Source organism: Theropithecus gelada, chromosome 11, assembly GCF_003255815.1.
Source record: "Theropithecus gelada isolate Dixy chromosome 11, Tgel_1.0, whole genome shotgun sequence".
In the NCBI taxonomy this organism is placed as follows: Eukaryota; Metazoa; Chordata; class Mammalia; order Primates; family Cercopithecidae; genus Theropithecus; species Theropithecus gelada.
In genome coordinates this window covers 23,688,789-23,716,219 of record NC_037679.1, presented here as the reverse complement: position 1 = coordinate 23,716,219, position 27,431 = coordinate 23,688,789, and the positions used below count along the sequence as shown (strand labels likewise).

At 43.9% G+C, this 27,431-nt stretch overlaps 1 protein-coding gene across 3 annotated transcripts in view; it reads left to right on the top strand.

Annotated features, from left to right (window-relative positions):
* The window catches only part of GNS (glucosamine (N-acetyl)-6-sulfatase), a 45,202-nt gene extending 27,275 nt beyond the window's left edge, over positions 1-17,927 (top strand). For all 3 annotated transcript variants that reach the window (XM_025401149.1, XM_025401150.1, XM_025401148.1), the window contains 5 exons: positions 2,712-2,813; positions 8,332-8,439; positions 9,733-9,843; positions 11,266-11,426; positions 14,493-17,927. In XM_025401149.1, the coding sequence (XP_025256934.1) occupies positions 2,712-2,813; positions 8,332-8,439; positions 9,733-9,843; positions 11,266-11,426; positions 14,493-14,571 (561 nt within the window). In that variant the 3' untranslated portion in view covers positions 14,572-17,927. The remainder of the gene's footprint in view (positions 1-2,711; positions 2,814-8,331; positions 8,440-9,732; positions 9,844-11,265; positions 11,427-14,492) is intronic.
* The last annotated feature ends 9,504 nt before the right edge of the window (positions 17,928-27,431 follow it).

Sequence of the window (27,431 nt, the reverse complement as noted above, 5' to 3'; positions counted from 1 at the left end):
TGGATCTTACCCCTTTCTCTCCAGAGAGCAAAATGCCATTAGAAAGAGCCTCGGCTGGGTGCAGTGGCTCACACCTGTAATCCCAGCACTTGGGGAGGCCAAGGCAGGCGGATCACTTGAATTCAGAAATTTGAGACCAGCCCGGGCAGCGTGGCAGAAACCCCATCTCTACTAAAAATTAATAATACAAAAATTAGCTGGGCATCATGGTGTGCACCTGTAGTCCCAGTTGCTCTGGATGCTGAGGCAGGAGGATCAGTTGAATCTGGGAGGTCAGGGACACAGTGAGCTGTGATTGTGCCACTGCACTCCAGCTTGGGTGACAGAATGAGACCCTGTCTCAAACAACAAAACAAAAAGAAAGAGCTTCCCCCCACCTCACCAAAAAAGGAGCAAGCCTCCCATTATATAGGTGTTGGCTCTTGCAATTTTTGGTGAGATGACAGTCACCATTTTATATCTCTGTGGGTTTTTTGATGTTTCCTCTTTTCTTTTAAAACTGCCTTGAACATCATAGTATCTGAGGAATTGGCTTCACCTCATTCATGTTACAGGCGTCACTGAAGATCTGCTAGTCACACTTCAGGGTCTGTAGATGGCTTGTTGTCTTGATCTCATTCTGGAGATGGTGTCTCTCTTTGACCCTCCTTTCCTCCTGTGACCTCTTCCATATTGACACTCACACTTGATGACTGTTTTCCAAGCTGCTCAGTTTGCCTGGGGGATTTGGAACCAGGAAAGTTATCTGTAGCAGTGGGTCTTGTATCATCCCTAGAGACATCGTTTTTTGTGTGTGAGGTTTTTCCCTCACTGAGTAACACATGGATTGCCTTTCTCCTAAAGTGTCTGCCTCTGGGCGGTAATTCCTAACAGCTGCAGAGTTAGACTAATTGATTCAGAGCCAGGATATTTATCACTCTGCCCTCTAAGAGCTGTCCTAGCCATCAGGAAACCTGGCCCCTGATAATATTCTGAACATTTTTTTTTTTTTTTTTTTTTTTTGCCTTTCCTATCTGTACTTTTGGTTTTGTTTTCTTTTCTTTTCTTTTTTTTTTTTTTTTTTTTTTGAGACGGAGTCTCACTCTGTCGCCCAGGCTGGAGTGCAGTGGCCGGACCTCAGCTCACTGCAAGCTCCGCCTCCCGGGTCTACGCCATTCTCCTGCCTCAGCCTCCCGAGTAGCTGGGACTACAGGCGCCCGCCACCTCGCCCGGCTAGTTTTTTGTATTTTTTAGTAGAGACGGGGTTTCACTGTGTTAGCCAGGATGGTCTCGATCTCCTGACCTCGTGATCCGCCCGTCTCGGCCTCCCAAAGTGCTGGGATTACAGGCTTGAGCCACCGCGCCCGGCCGGTTTTGTTTTCAAATTAATAGTTGCAGGGCTGGGGTGTTTTTTGTTTTATTTCCCTGTTTGGCCTCTCCTAAGATGATCTAAGTGTTCTCAACAGTTTTGAAGACTGTTATTTCCTGTCAGTAAGTGATGGCTTTTCCAGTTATAAGCTGGTAACTTTGCTCCAGCCACTCTTGTGTTTCATTTCTTCACCTATAAACACTGTGTCCACGGACTGCGATGATGAATAAATGAGAATAAACGTCAAATACCTGGCACAGTAAACTGTAGTTCCCAGTTTTTCTCATTTCCTCTTTGTTTCCCCTGATGGAGTGTTTCAGCGCTTGAAGATTTTTCTAGCCTGTGACCAAGTGACTTCTATGCTTACGTTCTGTCTAGGCCTGCACTGTCCACTTGTGGCTGTTGAGCACTTGAAATGTGGATAGTCCAAATGGAGATGCGTTATTATTGTGAAATACCAGATTTCAAAGACTTGGTTCACAAAAAGTTAAATCTCATCGACTTTTAAAAAAATAGTTTACATGTTGAAATATTAATGTTCAGATATTTTTATAGGAGGTTAAATGAAATGTATACAGTTTTACCTGTTTTTATTTTAATGTGGTTATTGGACAATTTTTAATTGCATGTGGGGTCCCTTTTATATTTCTATTAGGCTACTCTGGATTAGGCCCTGTAGAGGTGTTGTCTGCAGAAGGAAAATAGTCTGATAACCAAGGAAATAAGTCAAAGCATAAATACAGGGCAATGCCTTTAGTTTCTAGAATGTTTAAAAACATCTAAGTTTTTTGCTCTTAAAAAATCTTGTATTGCTATATTTTTGGAATAAATTTTCTGCAGCCTTCACAGCCTGTTGCAAACATATTTTGGCAGTGTTGTCCCTTTGAGAAGCTATAAAAAGAGCTAATAATTCTCATTGGTGGCAAACATTCCATTTTTGAGGTCTTCCAAAATGTCTGGAGTTCATTTGAAGTCAAATTTAGTTAATCTGAATAATCAAGTTGTAAGACACTTCGTATAAAATAATTAGACCAACATTTTTCTCATGATTCACAGCAAACTCAAAGCAGTTCCAAAGGAGTTTTCAAAAAAACATTTTGATCAATAACAGAATGGGTAAAATAAATATGTCACTTCCCCAGGGGATATACTATTATACAAGCCTTGTAAGACTTTATATTTTGTTGTAAGTTATTATAGTTATATTTGAATCCATAAAACAGACCAAAGCATGGGCTGTATAAAAGGTAATAGTAAGTGTTGTTGTCTCGTGGGTGGGGTGGGGGGAAGAGAACTTTAGTATAGATAGAAAAGGAAAATGAGACCAGCTGTGTTTTAGATTGTTTTTCCCTCTTTCGCATAGATGCTGGTTGCCAACATTGACTTGGGTCCTACTATTTTGGACATTGCTGGCTATGACCTAAATAAGACACAGATGGATGGGATGTCCTTTTTGCCCATTTTGGTAAGTATAGAGCCCTCAATCAGGCCAGAGCCAAAACCACAATAAATTCTGGGTTATGTAAAGACTTAAAAATGTAAACATTAAATAATAAATTTGGGGGGCAGAAAAATCTTGTGGCGGGAAGGAGTTTTCTAAAATAAAAAATTAGACCACATGTGAAATTTAGAGTTCTGTTTCCTCCCCTCTTTTGCTCTCCTCCAAGAATACCCACCATAAATAAAGAGAGGTGACAGGTTGGGAACACATTGGCAGCGTATGTAAAAAGAGTCATTAGTCCAAATACATGAGTTCTTAACAAAGATTAATATCCCAGTGGGAAAATGGGCAAAAAAAGTGGCTAATCAACTTGTAGAAGAATTAAAAATGGCAAAACAAATGCAAAAAGATTACTTCAGTGCTAATCACAGAAATGCTTAACTGAAGGAGACCTCTATCTGTGAACTGGCAAAGATTTTTAAAACACCCAAGATTTTAGAAGTCTGAGAATTTGGAAAGTACTTTATATACTTTTCATACAAGTGTAATCAGTATAACCTGTCAGAAGGTTAGTTTAATAAGACATACCACTTCAGAGTACACACGTCAAAAACAGACAAGTTAACTTCTGCCTGTCTGGTGAGTGAAATGTGGCATTTGGTCTTACTGTGCATCTGTTTGTTTAATAATGAGGTGAATTATTTTTTAACAGCTTAATTCCCATACCATACAATTCACTCATTTAAAGTGTTGGCTGGGCGCGGTGGCTCACGCCTGTAATCCCAACACTTTGGGAGGCCAAAGGTGCGTGGATCACCTGGGGTCAGGAGCTCAAGACCATCCTGGCCAAAATGGTGAACCCCTGTCTCTACTAAAAATACAAAAAAGCTGGGCATGTTTGCAGGCACCTGTAATCCCAGCTACTCGGGAGGCTGAGGCAGGAGAATCACTTGAATCCAGGAGGTGGAGGTTGCAGTGAGCGGAAATCGCGCCATTGCGCTCCAGCCTGGGCAACAAGAGTGAAACTCCATTTCAAAATTAAAATCATTTTTTAGGTGTTCAATTCAATAGTTGTTGGTATAGTCACAACCATCATCATCATCTAAGAGCATTTTCATCACCCTAAACCCCCAGACACAGTAGTCACTCTAATAGGAGAAAACTGGAAATCCACATATCTAGTAGAGAATTGATTAAACTGTGGTGCAGGGAATTGATTAGATCTGTTGCTTCCATTCCCACCACGAATCTACTTTATGTCTGTATAGAACTGTCTGTTCTGAACTTTTCATATAAATGAAATTACATAACATGTGGCCTCTTGTAACTGCTTTTTTCACTGAGCATAGTGTTTTCAAGGATCATATCACTGTAACGTGTGTCAGTACCTTGTTCTGTTTTAGTGCCAAATAACCTTCTGTGTGTGAATGTATCACATTTTGCTTATCCATTCATCAGATAATTTGGGCTGTTTCCACTCTTTGGCTATTATGAACAATGCAGTTGTGATGTTTTTGTTTGTTTTTGAGATAGTCTTGCGCTATCACCGAGGCTGGAGCGAAGTGTTGCTGATCACAGCTCACTGCAGCCTCAGTCTCCCAGGCTCAGAGGATCCTCCCACCACAGCCCCCCCAAGTAGCTGGGACTACAGTGGCTGGCTACCACATCTGGCTAATTTTTTTTTTTTTTTTTTTTTAATTTTTAGCAGAAATGAGGTCTTCCTACATTGCTCAGGCTGGTCTCGAACTCCTGGGCTCAAGAGATTCTCACATGTTTTCCAAGAAGATTTTAAGGGGAAAAAAAAAAATCCTCCCCCTTCAGCCTCCAAAAGTGCTGGGATTATGGGTGTGAGCCAACACTTGCTATTATCTGTCTTTGTGATTATTGTAGTAGGTATGAAGTGGTATCTCATTGTGGTTTTGATTTGTATTTCCCTGCTGACTATTGATGGTTAGCATTTCATCATGTGTTTGTCAGCCATTTGTAGATCTTCTTTGGAGATGTGTTCATATTTGGATCCTTTGTCCGTTTTTTTTGTTTTTTTTTTTTTTTGTGTTACTGATCAAGGAATCACTTTTCATTTGTGCCTTTTTGTGTTTCTTCCCTTGAGAAATGCCTCTGCGTTTTTGTGTATCATAGTCTCCTTTTATGACTTGTCTTTTCCATATATTAAGATATGGGAGCCAGGTGCAATGGCTCACACCTGTAATCCCAACAATTTGGGAGGCCAAGGCAGGCTGATCTCTTGAGTCCAGGAGTTCAAGACCAGCCTGGGCAACATGGCAAGACCCAGTCTCTACAGAAAATGCAGAAAATTAGCCAGGCATGATGGTGTGCATCTGTAGTCCCAACTACTCCGAAGGCTGAGGTAGCAGGATTGTTTGAGCCAAGGAGGTGGAGGTTGTAGTGAGCAGAGATCGTACCACTGCACTCCAGGAATTGAATGTATATATTGTTTCTTTTAATGTTTAGTGTCCTTTGTATATTTATAAAGATGCTTCTAAACTTTGAAGCCAGAAAGCTATTCTCCTGTATTTTCCTCTGAAACTTTTGTAGCTCTGCCTCTTACATCCAAGTCCTTGATGTATCTAAAATTTCTTTTCTTGTAAGGTATGAGTCAGGGATTCAGTTTCTCTCTTTTTTTTTTTTTTTTTTTTTTTTTTTTTTTTTTTCTCTATAGATACTTAGTTGTCTTTTTTGCTCCATGGATCCATCTATCCCTGTGCCAATATCATTTTGTGTTATAAAGCTGTGCAACTAAATCTCGATTTGCATAGGCATACCTCTCTGCTTATTGTTCTCATGGGGATCCTAGCCCCTGTCTTCCACATAAACTTTAGAATCGGCTTTTCAGATTACCTGAAAAACGTTGGCTTTTGGTTGGAATTGCATTTAAGCTATAGATCAGTTAGAGGAAATTTTACATCTTTTAACTTTTCATACAAGTCTTATACTTTGTACCTTATTAAGTTTTTTTCTAATAAAAAAAAAAAACTGATTCACTCTAGGGGTAAAAATCCTTATGCTGTGTATAATTTCTCCGCACAGTTCTCAAAGTGCCACTTAAGACTTGGTTCTTTTCCTTGTTCATGTTTTGTTTTTGGAGGTTATTCCGATGAAATACTGATGTATTAGAACAGTTAATTAGCCATGTGTGGCTACTTATTTAAATTAAAAATGAAATTCAGTTCTTCGGTTGCACTAGCCGCACATCATGTGCTCAGTAGCCATCATATTGAACAGCAGAGATGGAGAACGTGTCAGCCAGCAAGTTCTGCTGGACTAGCAGTTGGCAGACTACAACCTGTGGGCCAAATCTAGCCCACCCCGGTGTCTGTAAATAAAGTTATATCAGAACACAGCCACACTCATTCATTTATGTATTGTTGATGGCTGCTTCCCTGCTACCTGAGTAGCAGGGAACTGTATAGCCAGGAGCCTAAATATTTACTCTGTGGCCTTTTACAAATAAAGTTTAACAGCCCCTACAGACCGTGAGTCTCAGACTTGGTCAGACATCAGAATCACTCGGAAACTAAAATACTAATGTCTGTGCCTCACCCTTAGAGATTCTGATTTAATTGGCATGAGATAGAATCCCTTGGGATTTTTCAAGTTTCCCTGGTGATTTTTAATATGCAGCAAAGTTCAGGAACCACTGATCTAGGCTTCACAGATGCTTTTTTCTCCCCTGGACACTTTGACATTCAAGGGTGGGATTTTGAAGTTCACTCAATTCTGACAGTTCACTCAATTCCACCTTCCAGCTTCCATGGCTCAGGTTTGGCAGCGTGAGCCTTTTTTTTTTCCTCTCGTTTTCCAAGACAGTCTCGCTCTCTTGCCTAAGCTGGGGTGCAGTGGTGCCATCTCGGCTCACCACAACCTCTGCCGCCTGGGTTCAAGCAATTATTCTGCCTCAGCCTCCCAAGTAGCTGGGACCACAGGTGTACGCCACCATGCCCAGCTAGTTTTTTGGTATTTTTTAGTAGAGACGGTGTTTCACCATGTTGGCCAGGTTAGTCTCGAACTCCTGACCTCAGGTGATCTGCCCACCTCGGCCTCACAAAGTGCTGGGATTACAGGCGTGAGCCACCGCGCCCAGCCAGCGTGAGCTTTTTAAGTCTCCAGCGAGTCATGATTTCTGAGATCCTGAGCCGCACAGGATTGTTCAAGTTTCATTGTAGAACAGTAAGTTAGGAAATAATTGCTATCTCTAACTCCCCCTTTTCAGGTGGCTGCGGCATTCAAGGCCTTGCACAAGCTGTTACCCATTCCCCACTGTACTCACCCATGTTTAGCATTCTTTAGAGCAGTGATTCTCAAGCAGGCATTCCCTAGAATTGCCGGTGGTACTTGCTGAAACCCAGGTTGCTGTCTACCTATGTTAGGAACTAAGAATTTTCATTTGTAACAAGTTTCCAGGTGATGCTGCTTGTCCTGGGAACCACACTTTAAGGACCACTTTTTTAGAGCAGTGCTTCTCAGTTTTTTACTATGCATGGAAGTCACCAAGAGGTCTTACTAAAATGTAGGCTTTGGCTTGTTAGAGCTAGAGTAGGACCCGAGATTCTGCGTTTCACCAAGCTGCCAACCAGACTTTGACCATTTTAAGAGCAGCTTCTAACCTGGTCTTCCTGTCTTTGCATATCTCCTTTCTGTCTCTAGATTCTGCCACTAAGCTTACTTGTCTAAATCACTGCCTTGATTGTGTTACCTCCCTGCTCAAAAACCTCCTATTGTTTCTAGGACAAGCCTGGGCAGCATGATGTTCAGGGCCTTATCCTGTGTGGTACCAGCCTGCCTCTCCACCCTGCCTCTCCACCCTCACTGTGCACTGCTTCCTTGTCTGAAACCTGGGTTTCAGGAAGCCACACATCTAAGTGGTCTGCGTTCAACCTATATTCATGCTCTTTGAATCTAAAACTTGTTCCTATTCCTAGATTCTTTCTCCTTTCACCATTTGTGTCTTAAACTTGCTCCTTTCAAATGCTGCCACTTATTTCCTTCCACACCATGAAGGTGCATTGAAGAGTGAGTGAGTTAATGTACTATACCTTCATTCTGACCATAAGAGGTGCTTTGAACCTGTTACAGTCCTTTGCACACAAGTCTGTGGAATATTTCCTTATTGTCCTTGTTTCTATTAGGTTATAAGTTCCTTAGTCTGAGCTTAAAACAGTTCTTACATAGAGCATATGACAGTATTATTTATTTTAGTCTGGACTTTCAGCAACTTGCACTGTAACTTTGATTCTTGCTTAGCTACCTTGTCAGGTTCCATTGCTGACCTGATTCATGGAAGTAGCCTTGGAAAGGAACTATTACATTTTCAAAGCATTTGACCATCACTTGTAAAGGCCCTGAAGTACCAAACATGCTGCTCAGTAGCTTTCATGTGCACCTGTTTTAGTCATTCCCTTCAGTTACTGAATGAACAGTCCAATTACTTTTGACTCCCAAGTCCCCTTTAGCAGTCAATTACTTTGTGATCTTTATCATAGTCTATGTGCCTCACAGAAACTCCACTTACTCTTCTATCTAGAGAGGTGCCAGTAACTTGACCTGGCGATCAGATGTCCTGGTGGAATACCAAGGAGAAGGCCGTAACGTCACTGACCCAACATGCCCTTCCCTGAGTCCTGGCGTATCTGTGAGTAATAGCTTGAATTGACTTAGACAGATTTCTCACTGACAACGTGGCAAGGTGCTGGTTTCCATGTGTCAAGTATTGAAATCTTTCATCTGAGTCCTCTTCATTTGTCACTGACTGTGAGTGGTTAGTAGATGGACAAAGGTAAATCCAGTGATCTTGGAAATGATGCTGCCGACCTGTCATCAGAATGTGCACTGTTAATTCTTCCAATTTATGTAGCAAGTGCATGTATCCACCCATGTTCTTATCAATTCCTCTTCCCTGTTTTTCTACCCCTTCCAATAACAGTACCAGTTTTTTAAATTAGGAATGTTACTGAGGCATGAAGTAGAGAGATGTGGTTCCTGCCTGTAACCATGCCATTACGAGTGCCTACATTGGCGGCAGCCAGCCAGGTCACAAAGAGGGGAACAGCCATGTTGGCCTCACTCCGGAGAAGGGAAAATCGGCTTCCATTTGGAGTTGATTGATTCTTCTAACACCAAAGTGTTACAGTGTAATAAACCAACCAAAAGTACAATAACAGATCATATGGTAGACAGAAGTTAGATTTAAGTTGTACTTGGTGATAAAAACACTCATAAATAACTTAACCTGCAAATGACTCCACAAAATTCATTTTAGCCTTCTCCTCCAACTTTTTAGGGTGATAGTTCCTAGTAGCTCTTAGAAATGAGTCATTTGGGCCGGGTGCTGTGGATCACGCCTGGTAATCCTAGCAGTTTGGGAGGCCGAGGCGGGTGGATCACCTGAGGTCAGGAGTTCGAAACCAGCCTGGCCAACATGCCAAAACCCCATCTCTACTACAAATACAAAAATTAGCCGGGTGTGGTGGTGCATGCCTGTGCTACTCAGGAGGCTGAGGCAAGAGAATCGCTTGAACCCAGGAGGTGGAGGTTGCAGTGAGCCGTGATCGCACCATTACACTTCAGCCTGCATGATGGGAGTGAGACTCTATCTCAGAAAAAAAGAGAGTCATTTGAGTTGATGTCTTCTCCTTGCCAACCCATACATTTTACAGGTGCCCATTATAAGTAATTCTTGTCAAGAGTTTAGCAGACAAGGATGGCAACAGTCTACAAATGGAACAACCCATATACCTTGATCAAGTTAGCCAAAGGAACAAAGCCTCACATCTATTTTTGAGTTACTGGCTTCTCCATGGAAGGTTTTCTAATTGCTGTCAAATTGCATGTCTGGCACGAGCCAAGCTGATTGCCCTTGTAGGCAACTAGGTATTTGTTACTATGGAACAACTGTCTTCATTTAAATTTTGAAATATCCCTACAGCAATGTTTCCCAGACTGTGTATGTGAAGATGCTTATAACAATACCTATGCCTGTGTGAGGACAATGTCAGCGTTGTGGAATTTGCAGTACTGCGAGTTTGATGACCAGGAGGTAAGAGGGGCTTCTGCCTGCACTTCCCCCACTGCTTTCTTGCTGGTGCTTTGCTGGCTGGACTTGGTGGCATAAGGTAGCAATTGCAAGGCTGCTCCCTAGGGAAGAGGTTGTGTTTCTTATCTGTGCTTCACTTTAGGTTTCCTTCCGTTGTAAGGCCATGTCTCACTTCTCTCATCTTTCTGGAGTTCTCTGCATTCCTACCACCACCCAAATACATACTTTAAATGCACAGTTCATGTTTTCAGAATGATAAATGCTTTGTCTGTTCGCTTCCCTGGTGGTTTGGAGTGAAAGAACTTTCACTTTTAAGTGAAGTCAACTTCACTTGAGTTGGAGCGTTTCCTAGAAAGCTTACCAGCACCTGGTGTATTCAGAAACTCCTGTTCCCACCACAGCATAATCCACTGCTGCTCCAGTAGATTAGAGTAGGGGTCAGAGGCCCAGGAGTCCATCCATGGAAGAAGGTGGTTTTTGGCCAACACAGTTTGGTGTGGATTTATCTGAAGGATCCCATGGACTCTAGTCCCTTGTGGTTTCTTACTGTTTATCAGCATATGCTTACCTGCCCCATCTGGCAACCCTCATCTGACCATCTGGAACAGATGCCCATCTGTGTTTCTCAGAAATGGACTCATTCTCCACTCCATTTGCAGCTGATAAGCACTTTGGACAAGCAAGAGAGCTTCCCTCAAACTTAGTTCCTGTTCCCTGCTCCCCCATGATGTTTATCAGTTCGATAACTACTTTATAAGTGATAGTGTGAGGGCAGCTACCTGAAGCCATTATAGGCAAAATTACCTACCATCTTTCTAGCCTAACGTTTGACTCCAATTTGGAGAACAGCATACAGATTATAGAGGGAAAAGTACTGCGTTAGACCTGTCTTATTTTAGAAATAATAATTAGTACTGTGTCCTTCCCCAGTATATCCACAACTACTTTTTAAAATAGGAAAACTTAACATTTGTATAACACAGGCAAGAGTACTTTCATATCCATTCTCATTTGAACTTCACAATTCTAGGGCAAAAATCACCTTTAAATGTTCGCTCTTGCTTTAGTAACTTTATTGCCAAGTCTTGTTTCTGAGACCTTGCCATTGGAAGCTCCTGCCTTCTCTTCTGTTTTAATTACAGAAGATAATGCATTTCTTCCCCATACCCCTTCTTGCCTCTGCCTGAAGGCACACAGGCTGTGTGGCTGGAGACCTGAAGCAACTGAACTCCCAGAACAGATGCTCCCTCATCTCAAGGAAGCAGTGAGCTCTTTGAGGATCTCGAGACCAGATTGAGAGTCTCCAGGGCCTTGATTTTTTTTATCTACCTCCTCCCTTCCCATTTAGAAATAAATCACATTAAGAGTATTTCTTCACAGCTAACCCTTGCTCTTTTCTTTCCTCCATTCTTTCGTGTCCTCTAGGTGTTTGTAGAAGTCTATAATCTGACTGCAGACCCAGACCAAATCACTAACATTGCTAAAAGCATAGACCCAGAGCTTTTAGGAAAGATGAACTATCGGTTAATGATGTTACAGTCCTGTTCTGGGCCGACCTGTCGCACTCCAGGGGTTTTTGACCCCAGGTAAGTTTCCTTTCTCTTCATTTACTTGGCCAAGTTTTTTCTAGTAGTCATGCTGTTCTTGAAGGCAAAGGGAGCCCTTTTTGCTGTGAGATGATGATTATTCTGCTTTGGAGGGAATACTGTGTTCTTAGTGCACCAGCCTGTTGTGCTGGGAAAATAAGCTTTTGAAACTTTTGTTCTCCACTGCCAGTTGGCGCTTTAGCCAGAGGTACAGCCCTGCTCCCCACCAAACACGGGGTTCTTCTTTTCCTGCTGTGATTATTGTCATGGTACTACTTGATTGCACTGGTGACACTTGGGGCTTCTTTAAGTAAGCTGCGACCCACTGCTGTCCTGTTCCCTGGACCTTCCGAGAGTATATGTCTTCATTTCATTTCTCAGAAACCCCTACTACAGAAACTTGAGTGTTTGCTGGTGAATTTAAGATATTAAACACACAATGAAAATAGAAGGTATAAACTCAGGTGTTGAAATATATAAGCCCACTGCACGATATGGAGGTATAAAGGATGTTTAGCTATCACCTGTTAAGTCAAATTTGTTCCCCACACTGTCCCTCTTAATAAGTTTTCAGCAGTAACACTGGGTGTCAGTACACCATGCATGGAGCTGCTGGTGGCAGGAAGCTTGTTATTTATCTTTTGCTTGAAGATCATGAAGTTTAAAAATCAAACTTTCCCTGGGAAAGGAATATTTTAGTTCTTACCTTCAGAATGTAGGAGAGGGAAGAATGATGTCCTAAGTTGATGGAAAGTTATCACTTAATTTTTTTAGCCATCTTTGTACTAAATTTTATCTTTAGTCCAAATTAGAGACAAATGAATGTGAATGAGTAGAAAAACTTGACGATAGACTATTCATTGTTTGCTTTTAAATAATGTATATAATGCCAAAGTGGCAGGGACACCAGTAAACTAAAACCAGATACCAATATAAGGAGATAATACTTATCATTATTTTATATCACTTAAACGAAATAACTTTTTATATGGATAATCCCATTAATACAATAAGAATGGTCATGGATTTTGACCACCCGCTTTGGTCTTTCCTCTAAGTTAGTGAAATAGGTCCTAGCTTGGTACGAGTTACCTGAAATAGGAAGTCCAGTCCCGAAAATAAAAGCACAAGACTTCCAGTTTACATGTGCTGACTTTGCAATTTCCAACAGTTACTTAGCTCAGAGTGTCCTTTTAAACCAAATTAAGTTAGATGTCAATAGCAGTTAATGCTTTTTAACCATATACTCTCTGGCTGACTCTGTGAACTTAAAGCCAGCATCTGACTAAATCTTAAATGGAGGGTCAAGGAACTGGACCTCTTGGATTATGATGTGTGGCCAAACAGTCCCTGACCAGGCCACTGCTAAGACATGGACCTGCCTGGCTGGTTGGCCAGTGCAAGGTGGATGCAGCCAGCTGTCTGTTTCTTCTGAACATCTGGCTCTAAGTGTTAGAATTCATAGAATTTTCATACAGCCCTTAGAGCCCAAAAAGTAAATTTCAAATGAGGAAATTGAGCTTGCAGTTGTGATTTGCCCAAGGGTCACCCTATAAGGAAGTGAATACATTATTTCCTAAGCAAGTTTTGTTTGGTTTTTAACTGCAACAAATTGTCTTCCTCACATTTTAGAAGTTTATAACTAAAGTTCTAGATGCTGGCTTTGCTGATGTTAGCCAGGACCTAACCTGATTTTCTGTTTTAAATACCTTAGCCCTTATTATTCCTTTCCTATCAAACATTTGGGCCTGTTGAGTCCTCCAAGATGGGGTCATCAGATGTTGTGAGCCCAATCTAGCCCCACCTGCTGGAACACAGCCTCACACATTCTTTTACCTGGTTTTGGCTGCTTGTGTGCTTCAGCAGCAAAGGAGAATGGTTGGGACAGAGACTGTATGGCTCCAATACCCTAAAACATTTATTATCTTGCCCTTTACAAAAAATGTTGGTCAATTGCTGTTCTAAAATGCAGTAGTCCCCCGCTTATCCACAGAGGATCTATTCCAGAACCTACAGTGGATGCATGAAGCCCCAAGGATAGTGCCAGGCCCAGTTGCCATCAGTCAGAAGATGTTTCCATTCGTGTCTTCTACCATCAAATTTTATGCCTTTTCCATCTTAACTAAGCTTTTGTCATGCACTGTGGCCCTAACTTTTGCAGTTTAAGATGTGGCAGCCAAACTAGAATTCTTTTTTCCTTCTTCATGATTTCACAGATAGAAGATTCATTCTTGGCTGGGCACAGTGGCTCACATTTGTAATCCCAGCACTTTGGGAGACCAAAGCATGCAGATCACATGAGCCCAGGAGTTCTAGACCAGCCTGGGCAACATGGTGAAACTGTCTCTACAGAAAAAAACAACACAAAAATTAGCCAGGTGTGGCCATGCCTATGTTCCTAGCTATTCTGGAGGCTAAGGCAGGAGAATCACTTGAGCCTGAGAGGTGGAGGTTGCAGTGAGCTGAGACTGTGCCACTGCACTCCAGCCTGGGCGACAGACTGTGACTCTGTCCCCCGACAGCCCTCCCACCAAAAATGACTCATGCTTATGGTGAGTCTGCTGTAGATCTTAGCAGTCTCACTGTACGATTTTTTCTTTCCTTATTAAGTCAAGAGCATTCACTTTTTCACTTAAGGGAATCACTTTATGGCTTCTCTTTGGCATTTCTGAATTGGCAGCACCACTACTCTTGTGGTTTGGAACCATTATTAAATAAAATAAGGGTGACTTGAACACAAGCACTATAATAATGCAACAATTGATCCACCCCTACTCCCTCAAAAGAAAAAAAATCTCAAATCTTGCTGCCTTCTGACACCTTTCAGGATTAACCTACTTGTTTTTCTCCTCTTGACTTGCACTGTGTGACTTTGTGTGTGCTGACTGGTGATGAAAATGTTCGGAACTGTCGAGGGCTCACGTTTTGTACCATAGACTTTCTCACTAGAGTCCCTTCTGGTGATTTGTTTCTTTTACACCAATTCGTGCTGTCCTTTCCACTGAATAATATTCTGAGTGAGGAAACTAGCGAGAGCTAATGTTACATTTGGTTTTTCCTCCCCAGATACAGGTTTGACCCCCGCCTCATGTTCAGCAATCGCGGCAGTGTCAGGACTCGAAGATTTTCCAAACATCTTCTGTAGCGACCTCACACAGCCTCTGCAGATGGATCCCTGCACGCCTCTTTCTGATGAAGTGATTGTAGTAGGTGTCTGTAGCTAGTCTTCAAGACCACACCTGGAAGAGTTTCTGGACTGGCTTTAAGTCCCGTTTGAAAAAGCAGCCCAGTCGGCTGACTTCCTCGTGCAATGTGTTAAACTGTGAACTCTGCCCATGTGTCAGGAGTGGCTGTCTCTGGTCTCTTCCTTCAGCTGATAAGGACACTCCTGAGGTCTTTGCTCTCACCATATTCTTTTTGTCCTGGGGCCACAGTTCTTGATTATTCCTCATGTGGTTAAAGTCTGAATTTGTAAATCCATTCAGATAAATGGCAGTACTTTGGGGGACACACACACACACACACACACAGATACACAGATACACCTTTTGATATATAAGCTTGACCTAAAATCAAAGGACCTGTGTAGCATTTCAGATTGAGCACTTCACTATCAAAAATACTAACATCACATGGCTTGAAGAGTAACCATCAGAGCTGAATCATCCGAGTAAGAACAAGTACCATTGTGATAGAGAAGTAGAGATACATTTTTTTATGATGTTCATCACAGTGTGGTAAGGTTGCAAATTCAAAACATGTCACCCAAGCTCTGTTCATGTTTTTGGGAATTCTAGGCTGGTGCTGCACTGAAATAGAGCAGTAAGCTTGTGATAAAGGCCAATTCCAGATAGCTCTTGAAGGTGATAGCCATCTACTTTCCAGTGGCTGCCCACCACAGGGAGTGCCGGTGAACCCTGGAAGGATTGAGCAAGGTCCCTTCTCTTGAGACTCCCCTCTGAGATCTGAAAATAAAGTGGCTTAGAAACATCAGCAGGGAAGAACTGCCAAGAGTTGGTGAGGGTTGTCTCTTATAGGGTGTTCTGAAGACAGGGCTCTTGGACAGACAGGTGGAAGGGCTATACCGGGGATAAAGGAAGGAAGTGCCTGTCCAGCAGGGAGCTTGAATTTCAGTTCCATGCATGAAGTCGTTGGCTCTAATCTGCATTTTTCTGCCTTTCTCTTCATTTGTTTCAAGATGGAAATTTTTCTTATAGTTGGGGCAGAGTATCAACTACTTTACCCTACCTTCTCCCCTTTTAGATGGGTTCTTCCTGAGTTTTGGAGTATTGTTAATTATCAGTATTCCCCCTGTCAAAATCAAATCTATTCAGGTTTCTTCACTGTTGAGAATATGTAAATTTTTTTATTTTTGGCAGGGGGTGACAGAGTCTCGCTATGTCACCCAGGCTGGAGTGCAATGGCATGATCTCAGCTCACTGCAACCTTTGCCTCCTGGGTTCAAGCGATTCTGTCTCAGCCTCCTGAGTAGCTGGGATTATAGGCACGCACCACTATGCCTGGCTAATTTTTTGTATTTTTAGTAGAGACGGAATTTCACCATGTTGGCCAGGCTGGTCTTGAACTCCTGACCTTGTGATCCACCCACCTTGGCCTCCCAGAGTGCTGGGATTATAGGCGTGAGCCACCACGCTTGGCCGAGAACACCTAAATTTTTATGTTTCTTGACTCAAAAACCAGTTCCATTTCTAATGTTTTCTTCACAAGAAGGCTAATTGGTGGTGAGACAGCAGGGGAGGAGGAAGAGCTGTGGTTTACAACTTGTTCAACTCAGGCAATAAGCGATTTTAGCTATATTTAAAGTCTTCTGTCCAGCTTTAAGCACTTTGTAAGACATGGCTGAAAGTAGCTTTTCTATCAGAATTGCAGATAGTCATATTGGGCTAATAGCCATTGGATTTATTCCTTTACCTCACATGATCCCAGCAACTGAGGTGGTATCTAGAGGTGAAATAGGCAAGTGAAATGGACACCTCTGCTGTGAATGTTTTAGAAGAGGAAATTCAAAAAATGTTGTAACTAAAAGCAAACTACATTGTTGAATATGGGTATCGGCTTTCTTTTTCACTTTGATTCTTAACATTATCAGTCAACTTCCACATTAATGAAAGTTGACCATAGTTATTTCCAAATAAAAAGAAACCAACTCTTACCAGGTCTTGGACTGTGATGTCATTCAGTTTTTTTGCTGGTTATTTGCAGATTATTCAGTTTTATGCTGGTTTCTAAGAGCAGAACTCATAAGAGTGACATAGTCAGCTGCTGACGGCACCTCTGCCACGCCACTCTTATGCTCAGTTCAGTGGGTGAGCTTGCCTGGTGGGGTGTGATGCGGCCCTGTCTCTACGCTCTTCTATTTTTGGTATATTTCCTGTCTAACCTTCAAGGAGCTTTCAATTCTGCTTTTTTTTCTTGGACTGGCTCCATTCTGAATCTGTGCTAAAATCTTTCATAAAGAGACCTCAGTTGATAGCGTAACAGACTACACAATGCACTGATGTTTTCATAATGTTTTAGGGACCCACTGCAAGAAGCTTGCCTCCTCCTTTTAATTGTATTCATTTAGATTTTGATTTTCCATGTTAAGAAGGTGAGGTCCATGTTGGTGCCCTTCAGAATAGAGAACCATATAAATATTAGGAATGAACAGAGGCCTTAGGAATGAATAGAGAGTTTGCCTTATACGATTTCCTGTTACAAAGCTCTCCCTCTCATGCAAAGTAGGGAACACCTTTTGAGCATCTTTGGATTTGACAAACGGTGCTGTTGCAAACACTCTTTTTTTTTTTTGGAGATGAAGTCTCGCTGTTGTCACCCGGGCTGGAGTGCAATGGCATGATCTCGCCTCACTGCAATTTCCACCTCCTGGGTTCCAGCAATTCTCCTGCCTCAGCCTCCCAAGTAGCTGAGATTACAGGTGCCCGCCACCATGCCTGGCTGATTTTTGTAACTTTAGTAGAGACGGGGTTTCACCTTGTTGGCCAGGCTGATTGAACTCCTGACCTCAGGTGATTCACCCGCCTCGACCTCCCAAAATGCTGGGACTACAGGTGTGAGCCACTGTGCCCAGCCCGCAAACACATTGTAATTGACAACAGTAGGGCTCTTGTACAAAATAGTCATGATGGCCATGGAAGTTTTACCTTATTCTGTGAGAAGTGTTCTTAAACTTATTAAGTGTCTAAACTAAGGTTTAGTGCTTTTTTAGAGGAAAGTTGTCCCAGGATTCATACTAAAGAAAGCAAAAGTTATTTCAACTGATCCACCAGTGGAATTAGATGGGTAGAGTTAGGTTCTTGAGTTTTATCACCACTTAGTTCCCACTGAATTTTGTAACTTCCTGTGTTTGCATCCTCTGTTCCTGTTCTGCCCTTGCTCTGTGTCATTTCAGTCATTTGACTTAGAAAGTGCCCTTCAAAAGGACCCTGTTCACTGCTGCACTTTTCAATGAATTAAAATTTATTTCTGTTCTAGTGGGAATGTGTCCTTTGTTTTAGTTCACAAATAGTAATTTTGACAAGATGCTTTCTTCTGATGCAGTTGGTTTTAATCACTCACCTAGTACTGGAAATGGGCTTTCTAGTCAGATCCTATAGTCTCTATCTGTATAGCTCTTACATACATGGCCCCTACTGATTGATAACCCCTGAATGAAGTACCATATAGAAAATATTTCCCGATAAATCTTTGTGTATTTACAGCTTTGGAGAAAAAGTCTTACCTTGGCTGGCTTTGAAACAGACTAAGCTCGCCTTCAAAGGTGGTTTGCCATGTGATCGATTGCTCTAGATGAGGAATGACTTCTTACGGGGTCAGCAAACTTCTTAAAGGGATAGACGGCCAGTATTTTAGGCTACCAGGCTATGTGGTCACTATCACAGCTACTTACCTTTGCTGCTGTAACACAAAAATAGCCATAGACAATAGATAAGTGTGTGACTGTGTTCCAGTACAATTTTATTTTCAAAAACAAGTAGGTCATAATTTGCCAACGCCAGAGCTTATAGGTTGCCTCATATCTTAGCAATTCTGAAGACCGCATAGAAAACAATGTTAGACACTCATAAAATTGCCAGATTACTATCAGAAAAACAGGTGATTTGGGCCAGGGGCAATGGGGTTCACGCCTTTAATCTCAGCACTTTGAGAGGCCGAGGCAGGAGGATCACTTGAGCTCTCTGGAGTTGGAAGACCAGCCTGGGCAACATAGCGAGACTCTGTCGCTATAAAAAACATCTAAATTGTAAAAATGAAAAATAGGTGATTTGGATATATCACAATTTTAAGGTCATTTATTAGGATCTGGGATTTGTACTCTTCTTGCAAGCTAATTAAGTAGGTCTGTTATTTCATGAGACTCCTGGGATAAAGACAAAGGACTTTAGTACAGCACAGCAAGCAGTAAGAGCCTGTCAGTTCACACTTACACCCAAGTCCTACAGGTACGATGCAAAGGGCCCGGAGGGATGCCTGCACATGCAGTGGGTTTTGTTACAGGAAAAGAACGTTAGGCTTGGGGAGCCTTCGTCCAGGCTGGAGTGCAGTTGTGCAATCGTGGCTCACTGCAACCTCTGCCTCCCGGGTTCAAGTGATTCTCGTGCCTCGGCCTCCCGAGTAGCTGGGATTACAGGCACACACCATCACGCCTGGCTAATTTTTGTATTTTTAGTAAAGATGGGATTTTTGCCATGTTGGCCAGGCTGGTCTCAAACTCCTGACCTCAGGTGATCCACCCGCCTCGGCCTCCCAAAGTGCTGGGATTACAGGTGTGTGCCACCGCACCCGGCTGAGCCTGTTGTTTTATAGCAAGCACTCAGTGAGGCTGCTCTTTGTTCCAGAAAAAGACATTAACTTATCTGCTCACTACAGACAACGCTGAGGAATGTCCAGCATAAAAAGTGGTCAGCCTGGCTAACATGGTGAAACCTTGTCTCTACTAAAAATGCAAAAATTAGCTGGGCGCAGTGATGCGCGCCTGTAATCCCAGCTACTTGGGAGGCTGAGGCAGGAGAATTGCTTGAACCTGGGAGGTGGAGGTTGCAGTGAGCCAAGATCGCACCACTGCACTCCAGCCTGGGTGACAAGAGTGGAACTCAAAAAAACGGCCAGGACCTTGCGTTCTTGGCATATCCAGCAAGGAGGTACAAGGATGCTTGGGGTTCATAGTAGATTGCCTCTCCCAACAGCTTCAGCTGTTCAGTAGCAGGGGGTCACCTGGCCGGATGTTTCTTCCCCCTCCAGAAGGGCTAGAATGCTAGATCAGGCCAAAAATAGCAATTGTAGACCTAAATGCTTAAGTGAGATTTTTTTTTTTTTTTTTTAACCTGGGACCTAAGGCCAAGAAACATGGGAAAGAAAAGTGGGTGCTGCTGGCCTTTCAGATTTCAAGACAAGACATCAAGACCTTAAAGTGATGAAGAGGGAAAGGATAACAAGGTTAAGCATCAGGTCAGATTTAGTTTTGAGAGCTACCTCGTCTGATCTTCGTCTAAATACTAGAGAATGGCGGAAGAGAAAGGAGAGTCCCTGTGATCACTGACCAAATACTAACAGAAACGCAAGATGGTACAGAGCACCCATAAAGTCACTAAATTACCATCCTAAAAACACTGGAAATTTGATTACATCACAGTCAAGCCATCAACAAGGAGGAAGAGAATCTTCACTTGCAGAGACTCAGAGTGAAGATACAGACTCCATTAGATCCATTTTTTAACTTATCCCAGCTATTCCCACTGAAACGACTCTGCCCTGTAAAACCAAATTCCCTACAGAAGTGGTGTTTGTTTCATCTTTCTCTACCACCAGTGGATTTATTTTTATTTTTTGAGACAGGGTCTCGCTCTGTCGCCCAGGCTGGATGCAGTGGCCCTATCTTGGCTTACCACAACCTCTGTCTCCCAGGCTCAACTGATCCTCCCATCTCAGCCTCCCAAGTACCGGAGACTATAGGTACACACCACCATGCCCAGCTAATTTTTGTATTTCTTATAGAGACGGGGTTTTGCCATGTTGCCCAGGCTAGTCTTGAACTCCTGGGCTCAAGAGATCCACCTGCACTGGCCTCCGAAAGTGCTGGGATAATGGGCACGAACCACTGTACCCAGCCACCACCAGTGGATATAAAGGGCTGGTCATATGTGTACACGAAAGTCTGTTGAGGCGAGAGCTGACAACCAGAGAGCCCAAAGGATACAAGCTGAAAGCGTTGTGCTGAGATCTCTACTGATGGCCTAGAATCACTGAATAAGACAAGATTTAGATGTGGGACACGGGAGCTAGCTCCTGGAGTACGGTAGAGTAGATGACATTTCTAAATCTTTTTTTTTTTTTTTTTTTTTTGAGATGGAGTCTTGCTCTGTCGTGCAGACTGGAGTGCAGTGGTGCAATCTCGGCTCACTGCAACCTCCGCCTCCTGGGTTCAAGCGATTCTCCTGCCTCAGCCTCCTGAGTAGCTGAGATTACAGGCGCCCGCCACCACACCAGGCTAATTTTTGTATTTTTAGTAGAGATGGGGCTTCATCACGTTGGCCAGGCTGGTCTCCAACTCCTGACCTCGTGATCCACCTGCCTCGGCCTCCCAAAGTGCTGGGATTACAGGCGTGAGCCACCGTGCCCGGCCTTGACAATTCTAAATCTTAGTCTTCGAGAGGAAGATTTCATGATCACCTGCTGGTGAGACTGATACCCGTATATGTCATCGTAACCCGCACCTCTAACTGATGACAATAGGTTCTCAAAGGATAGAGAGATACAAGGATGCTTGTAATTATCGTTTTGGGGGGATAAAAACAGCTCCATAAGATAGATTTATTTCCCTCAGCTTAATTTATCCAAACTCACAAAGCTAATTGTCAAAGAAGAGTCAGAATTTCAAAGATGTGGTTTCAAAGCCATCTTTCCATTAACTCTGTTGTCACCATGATCTGTGAGGCTGTGTCCCCACCTCATCATATGTGCGAGTGCCTACTCTAACTGGTGGTGAGCTTAGCTATGAAAGGGAATTATTCTGGCCGGGCGCGGTGGCTCACGCCTGTAATCCCAGCACTTTGGGAGGCCGAAGCAGGCGGATTGCGAGGTCAGGAGATCGAGACCATCCTGGCTAACATGCTGAAACCCTGTCTCTACTAAAAATACAAAAAAAAAAAATTAGCCGAGCGTGGTGGCGGGCACCTGTAGTCTCAGCCACTCAGGAGGCTGAGGCAGGAGAATGGCGTGAACCCGAGAGGTGGAGCTTGCAGTGAGAGGAGATTGCGCCACTGCACTCCAGCCTGGGCGACAGAGCAAGACTCCGTCTCAAAAAAAAAAAAAAAAGAAAGGGAATTACTCCATTCCTCCAGGATATTATTATGTAGATTGAAAAGACAACTCATCTCTCATACTTGTACTTACAGGGAAACTATGGTTTCAGACTAACATGAGAATGTACCACTGCCATTCAAGTGTCTTCTTGTCCTGTGCTACAGCCTGGCTGGCAGAAAACAATTAAAAAGAGGGCTCCTCTCTGTATGCCTCATTTAACTGTTTCCAGCATGGCTGTGGTAGCCAGCCTCCAAGATGGCGCCTAATTATCCTTGTGCAGTTTCCTCCCACAATGCATCAGGGTTGGTCCATGTGACCAGTAGAATAGGGCACCTGTGATGCTGTGTGACTTCCACAACTAGGTCCTAAAAGACATGGCCACTTCTGCCTTGCTCTCTCTTGGACAACTCTGGGAGAAAACTACTGCCATATCAATGACAACAAAGTAGATCTTTGGTGAGGACCACGTGGTGCGGCAGGTGGATCACCTGAGGTCAAGAGTTCGAGACCAGCCTGGGCAACATGGTGAAACCTCTTCTGTACTAAAAATACAAAAATTAGCCGGGCATGGTGGTGGGTGCCTATAATCCCTACTCAGGAGGCTGAAGCAGGAGAATTGCTTGAACCCGATCGCACCACTGTACTCCAGCCTGGGCAACAACAGTGAAAGTCCATCTCAAAAAAATAAATAAATAAAAATTAAAAGCTAAAATTAAAACTGTGCCCCCAAAGGATTAAAAAACAGTAACACTCTTTAATTTACAAGATAGCATATTTTAAAAGAAAACTAGCTAACTAGATTTTGCATAGAATGAGTCTGCTGACGTCACAGCCTGAATTTCCACTGCATGTTTCATATGAACACCCCAAATTTGCACCTATCACCCATGAGCTTGCATAAAGAAATAACTACATGCTAATCTACCCCCAAACTCCTTTTTGTTTTTTTGTAGAGATGGGGCTCTGTTTTGGGGGTTGTGCAGGGGCGGTTTGAGACACGGGCTTGCTATGTTGCCTAAACTGGAGTACAGTGTTGTGATCATGGCTCACTGCAGCCTCAACCACCCAGCCTCAAGCAATCCTCCTGCCTTAGCCTCCCGAGTAGCTGGGCCTACAGGCACGTGGCACCACACCCAGCTAATTTTTTGTAATTTTTTGTAGAGATGGAGTGGGGGCTCACTATGTTTCCCATGCTGTTCTTGAACTCCTGGCCTCAAGTGATCCTCCCACCTGTCTCCCAAAGTGCTGGGATTAGAGGCATGAGCCATGGTGCCTGGCCTAAATCTTTTTTTTTTTTTTTTTTGTAGACAGGGTCTCAGTCTGTCACCTAGGCTGGAGTGTAATGGCACCTGTGCTCAAACGATCCTCCTGTCTCAGCCTCCCAAGCAGCTGGGACTACAGACATGCTACAGGCATGCACCAGCATGCCTGTCTAATCTTTTCTAATAAAATTTCTGCCTGCCTTAAAGACAGCACAGGGAGAAATATTTGAGCTTGACACTCCTATCTCCTTGTGAGTCAACTTATATATAATATAAAGTTTTTCTCAAAAACAACAAAAAACCCAGTGTCATGGTATCGGCTTCTGGCGCATCTAGCAGGGAGCCGTTTTTACTACAGGGCAGGGCAGAGCTGTCTAGTGGTAGAGGCTCAGATTGTCTCCAAAGTGGGGGAAAATATGTACATTACATACTAAAATAATAGAAATAAGCACTGGTTCCCAGCTATTGTTACTAAAACCAAGTGGAAGCTTCTTTGTTGGAATGGTTGCTAAAATGTTCTCAGCACATGTTGGAAAATATTTTAATGGACTCTTGGCTGGCAAGCTCCAGTCACGAATCCCAAGTTTTCTCTCTAGTGGGTCTTCGCAACTCCGAAAAGCTGGTGCGAGGGAGAGTCACAGCTTGGGAGAGCGGCCCCTCAGCAGCTGCAGCACGCCAAGATTCTAGCTGGGTGTCCGAGGCACCTGTTGTCCAAATCAAGATCATCAGTCACTTCTCCCTTTCTCCTCCCGATGCTGGGAAAGTAGCTCAGATGCACAATTGATTCTGTTCCCACTTACGTCCCTAAGAAAGGGGCTGCTGGCCGGGCGCGGTGGCTCAAGCCTGTAATCCCAGCACTTTGGGAGGCCGAGACGGGCGGATCATGAGGTCAGGAGATCGAGACCATCCTGGCTAACCCGGTGAAACCTCGTCTCTACTAAAAAATACAAAAAACTAGCCGGGCGAGGTGGCGGGCGCCTGTAGTCCCAGCTACTCGGGAGGCTGAGGCAGGAGAATGGCCTAAACCCGGGAGGCGGAGCTTGCAGTGAGCCGAGAGCCAGCCACTGCACTCCAGCCTGGGCGGCAGAGCGAGACTCCGTCTAAAAAAAAAAAAAAAAAAAGAAAGGGGCTGCTTTGGCCGGGCGCGGTGGCTCAAGCCTGTAATCCCAGCACTTTGGGAGGCCGAGACAGGTGGATCACGAGGTCAGGAGATCGAGACCATCCTGGCTAACATGGTGAAACCCCGTCTCTACTAAAAAATACAAAAAACTAGCCGGGCGCGGTGGTGGGCGCCTGTAGTCCCAGCTACTCGGGAGGCTGAGGCAGGAGAATGGCGTAAACCTGGGAGGCGGAGCTTGCAGTGAGCTGAGATCCCGCCACTGCACTCCAGCCTGGGCGGCAGAGCGAGACTCCGTCTCAAAAAAAAACAAAAAAAACAAACCAAAAAAAAAAAACAAAAAAAAAAAAAGAAAGGGGCTGCTTTGTGTACTTTTCCTCCCAGTCCCTTTTACCCAGCGTCTCCCAGATTAGGTGAGCCACACACTAATTAGGCCTGAGATCAACACAACTCGGGTTCTTTCCAGCAGTCTGGAGCAAGTGAGTACTCACTTTGTCATCAGGGCAGGCTTCAGCCTAAAGCTCAATGCCCAGCAATACTCCCGCAGAGGATGAAGCCCATGATGCCATGTCTGGTCCTCTGCACAGCAGGGGATAACAACACTCTGGTCTGCAATCATCCTGGCCCCTCTCTTCTTCCTGTAATGCCACTGAAGGTCTTGTTTAAGAGTTCAGCCAGGCCGGGCACGGTGGCTCAAGCCTGTAATCCCAGCACTTTGGGAGTCCGAGACGGGCGGATCACGAGGTCAGGAGATCGAGACCATCCTGGCTAACCCGGTGAAACCCCGTCTCTACTAAAAAAATACAAAAAAAAAAACTAGCCGGGTGTGTGGTGGGCGCCTGTAGTCCCAGCTACTCGGGAGGCTGAGGCAGGAGAATGGCGTAAACCCGGGAGGCGGAGCTTGCAGTGAGCTGAGATCCGGCCACTGCACTCCAGCCTGGGCGACAGAGCGAGACTCCGTCTCAAAAAAATATATAAATAAATAAAAAAGAGTTCAGCCAAAGGTGAACACTGGCTGGATGAGGAGCGGCAGGAAGCTGCAGCTCCAGGTCTCTCTGTAGAGGGGCACCTTCCTGTCTCAAAGCTGCCCAACTGGCTATTTCGAGACATGTCTATGAAATGTTTAGTCTCACAAATGCTGTGCCCTACGGCTAGGAGAGATGCAAAGTGAGCTGAAGATATGGCCCAGTCTCCAAGGAGACTACTGTCAGGGGGAGAATTTACATGCATAAAATCATGGCCTAGAAACAAAGGTCAAGGCCCCCCACTGCACCGACACACGGCCGTCTGGTTTGGATCATGCAACATCACTCGGTGCCTTACATTGATACGAAAACCTGGGCATCCCCCAGTCCCAGCTGCTCTGAGCAAGCTAGAGCCCACTCTATCTTGTCAAGGAAGAAAGGATGCTTTGTGACTGTATTTATAGGGAGCACAAGGCAAAGTACTAAATGATCTGGCCTACCAATCACCCTAAGAATCTTGAATGTTTTGCTTTTAACTCCATTTCCTTCCCCTAGCATGAATTTTTTATTTTATTTTAATTTTTATTTATTTATTTTTTTTGAGACAGAGTTTTGCTCTTGTTGTCCAGGCTGGAGTCCAATGGCACAATCTCGGCTCACTGCAACCTCCACCTCCCAGGTTCAAGCAATTCTCCTGCCTCAGTTTCCTGAGTAGCTGGGATTACAGGTGCTCGCCACCATGCCCAGCTGATTTTTTGTGTTTTTTTTAGTAGAGATGGGGTTTCACTATGTTGGCCAGGCTGATCTTGAACTCCTGACCTCAGGCAATCCACCCGCCTCAGCCTCCCAAAGTGCTGGGATTACAGGCGTGAGCCACCATGCCCGGCCATGAATTTTTTTTTTTTTTTTTGAGACGAAGTCTCGCTCTGTCGCCCAGGCTGGAGTGCAATGGCACAATCTTGGCTCACTGCAAGCTCCGCCTCCCGGGTTCACGCCATTCTCCTGCCTCAGCCTCCCGAGTAGCTGGGACTACAGGCGCCCGCCACCTTGCCCGGCTAGTTTTTGTATTTTTTAGTAGAGACAGGGTTTCACCGTGTTAGCCAGGATGGTCTCGATCTCCTGACCTTGTGATCCGCCTGTCTTGGCCTCCCAAAGTGCTGGGATTACAGGCTTGAGCCGCCGCACCCGGCCTCCGGCCATGAATTTTTAAAAGAAAAGAAAACAAAACGAAACCCCTTCTGCTTGGAAAAATGTCCATCTTGGAAACTGGCACCTAGGATGCCTCTAGAATGATAGATAAGCATCTGTCATTGGCCCAGTGGTGAAGCAGCCACATTATTGTAGGAACAAATAGTTGGAAAATGATACCATCTCACGCTATACCAGGAATTACAATGCACAAGATACTCGCACATTCCCGATCTTATTTGGTCCTCATAGCAGCCTTGTGAGGTAGGCAAACTAGTGATGTCCTCTCCATTTTACAAGGGGAAAAAATAGGTTTGATCCAGAGCAATTGCCATTGTACATTTTTTTTTTTTTCTGGGGGGACAGAGTCTTGCTCTGTCGTGCAGGCTGGAGTGCAATGATGCGATCTCGGCTCACTGCAACCTCCACCTCCCTGATTCAAGCAATTCTCCTGCCTCAGTCTCCCAAGTAGCTGAGAGCTGGGTGCCACTGTGCCCGCCTAATTTTTGTATTTTTAGTAGAGAAGCAGTTTCGCCATGTTGGCCAGGCTGGTCTAGAACTCCTGACCTCAGGTGATCCTCCTGCCTCAGCCTCCCAAAATGCTGGGTTTACAGGTGGAAGCCACTGCACCCAGCCTAGGATTGTTATTTTTAACTCCACCCTTGCCAAAGATGAACTCTTAACATGAGGAGAATTATTTAGGCCTAAAGTTCTTTGCTTATAATATTACAGGTTGGTATAAAAGTAATTGAGGTTTTTGCCATGGGGGGCGAAAAACCAGCAAGAGTAATCCTGATAAAACACACTGTCAAAAAGAAAGACCTCAGACACCAGTCCCCACCATGCAGAACATGTTCATGTAAGTTATTAATTCTTCTAGGTAACTCCTCCTCTTCCTTCAGATCTCAGCTCTAAATCACTTTCTCAAGGATGCCTTCTCTGTCCTCCTAAATTATACACTCATAGTACACTGAATTTTATCTCTAGGACACTTAACAATTTACACTACACATGGACTGATTTTCATAAACAGAGTTCATGATGTTCTCACTCATCATAATCTACTCAGTTCCTGGGGGTGGGTCATGGGACCAGGCAGTACGGACTTGAAAAAAAAACAGGCCAGGTGCGGTGGCCCATGCCTGTAATC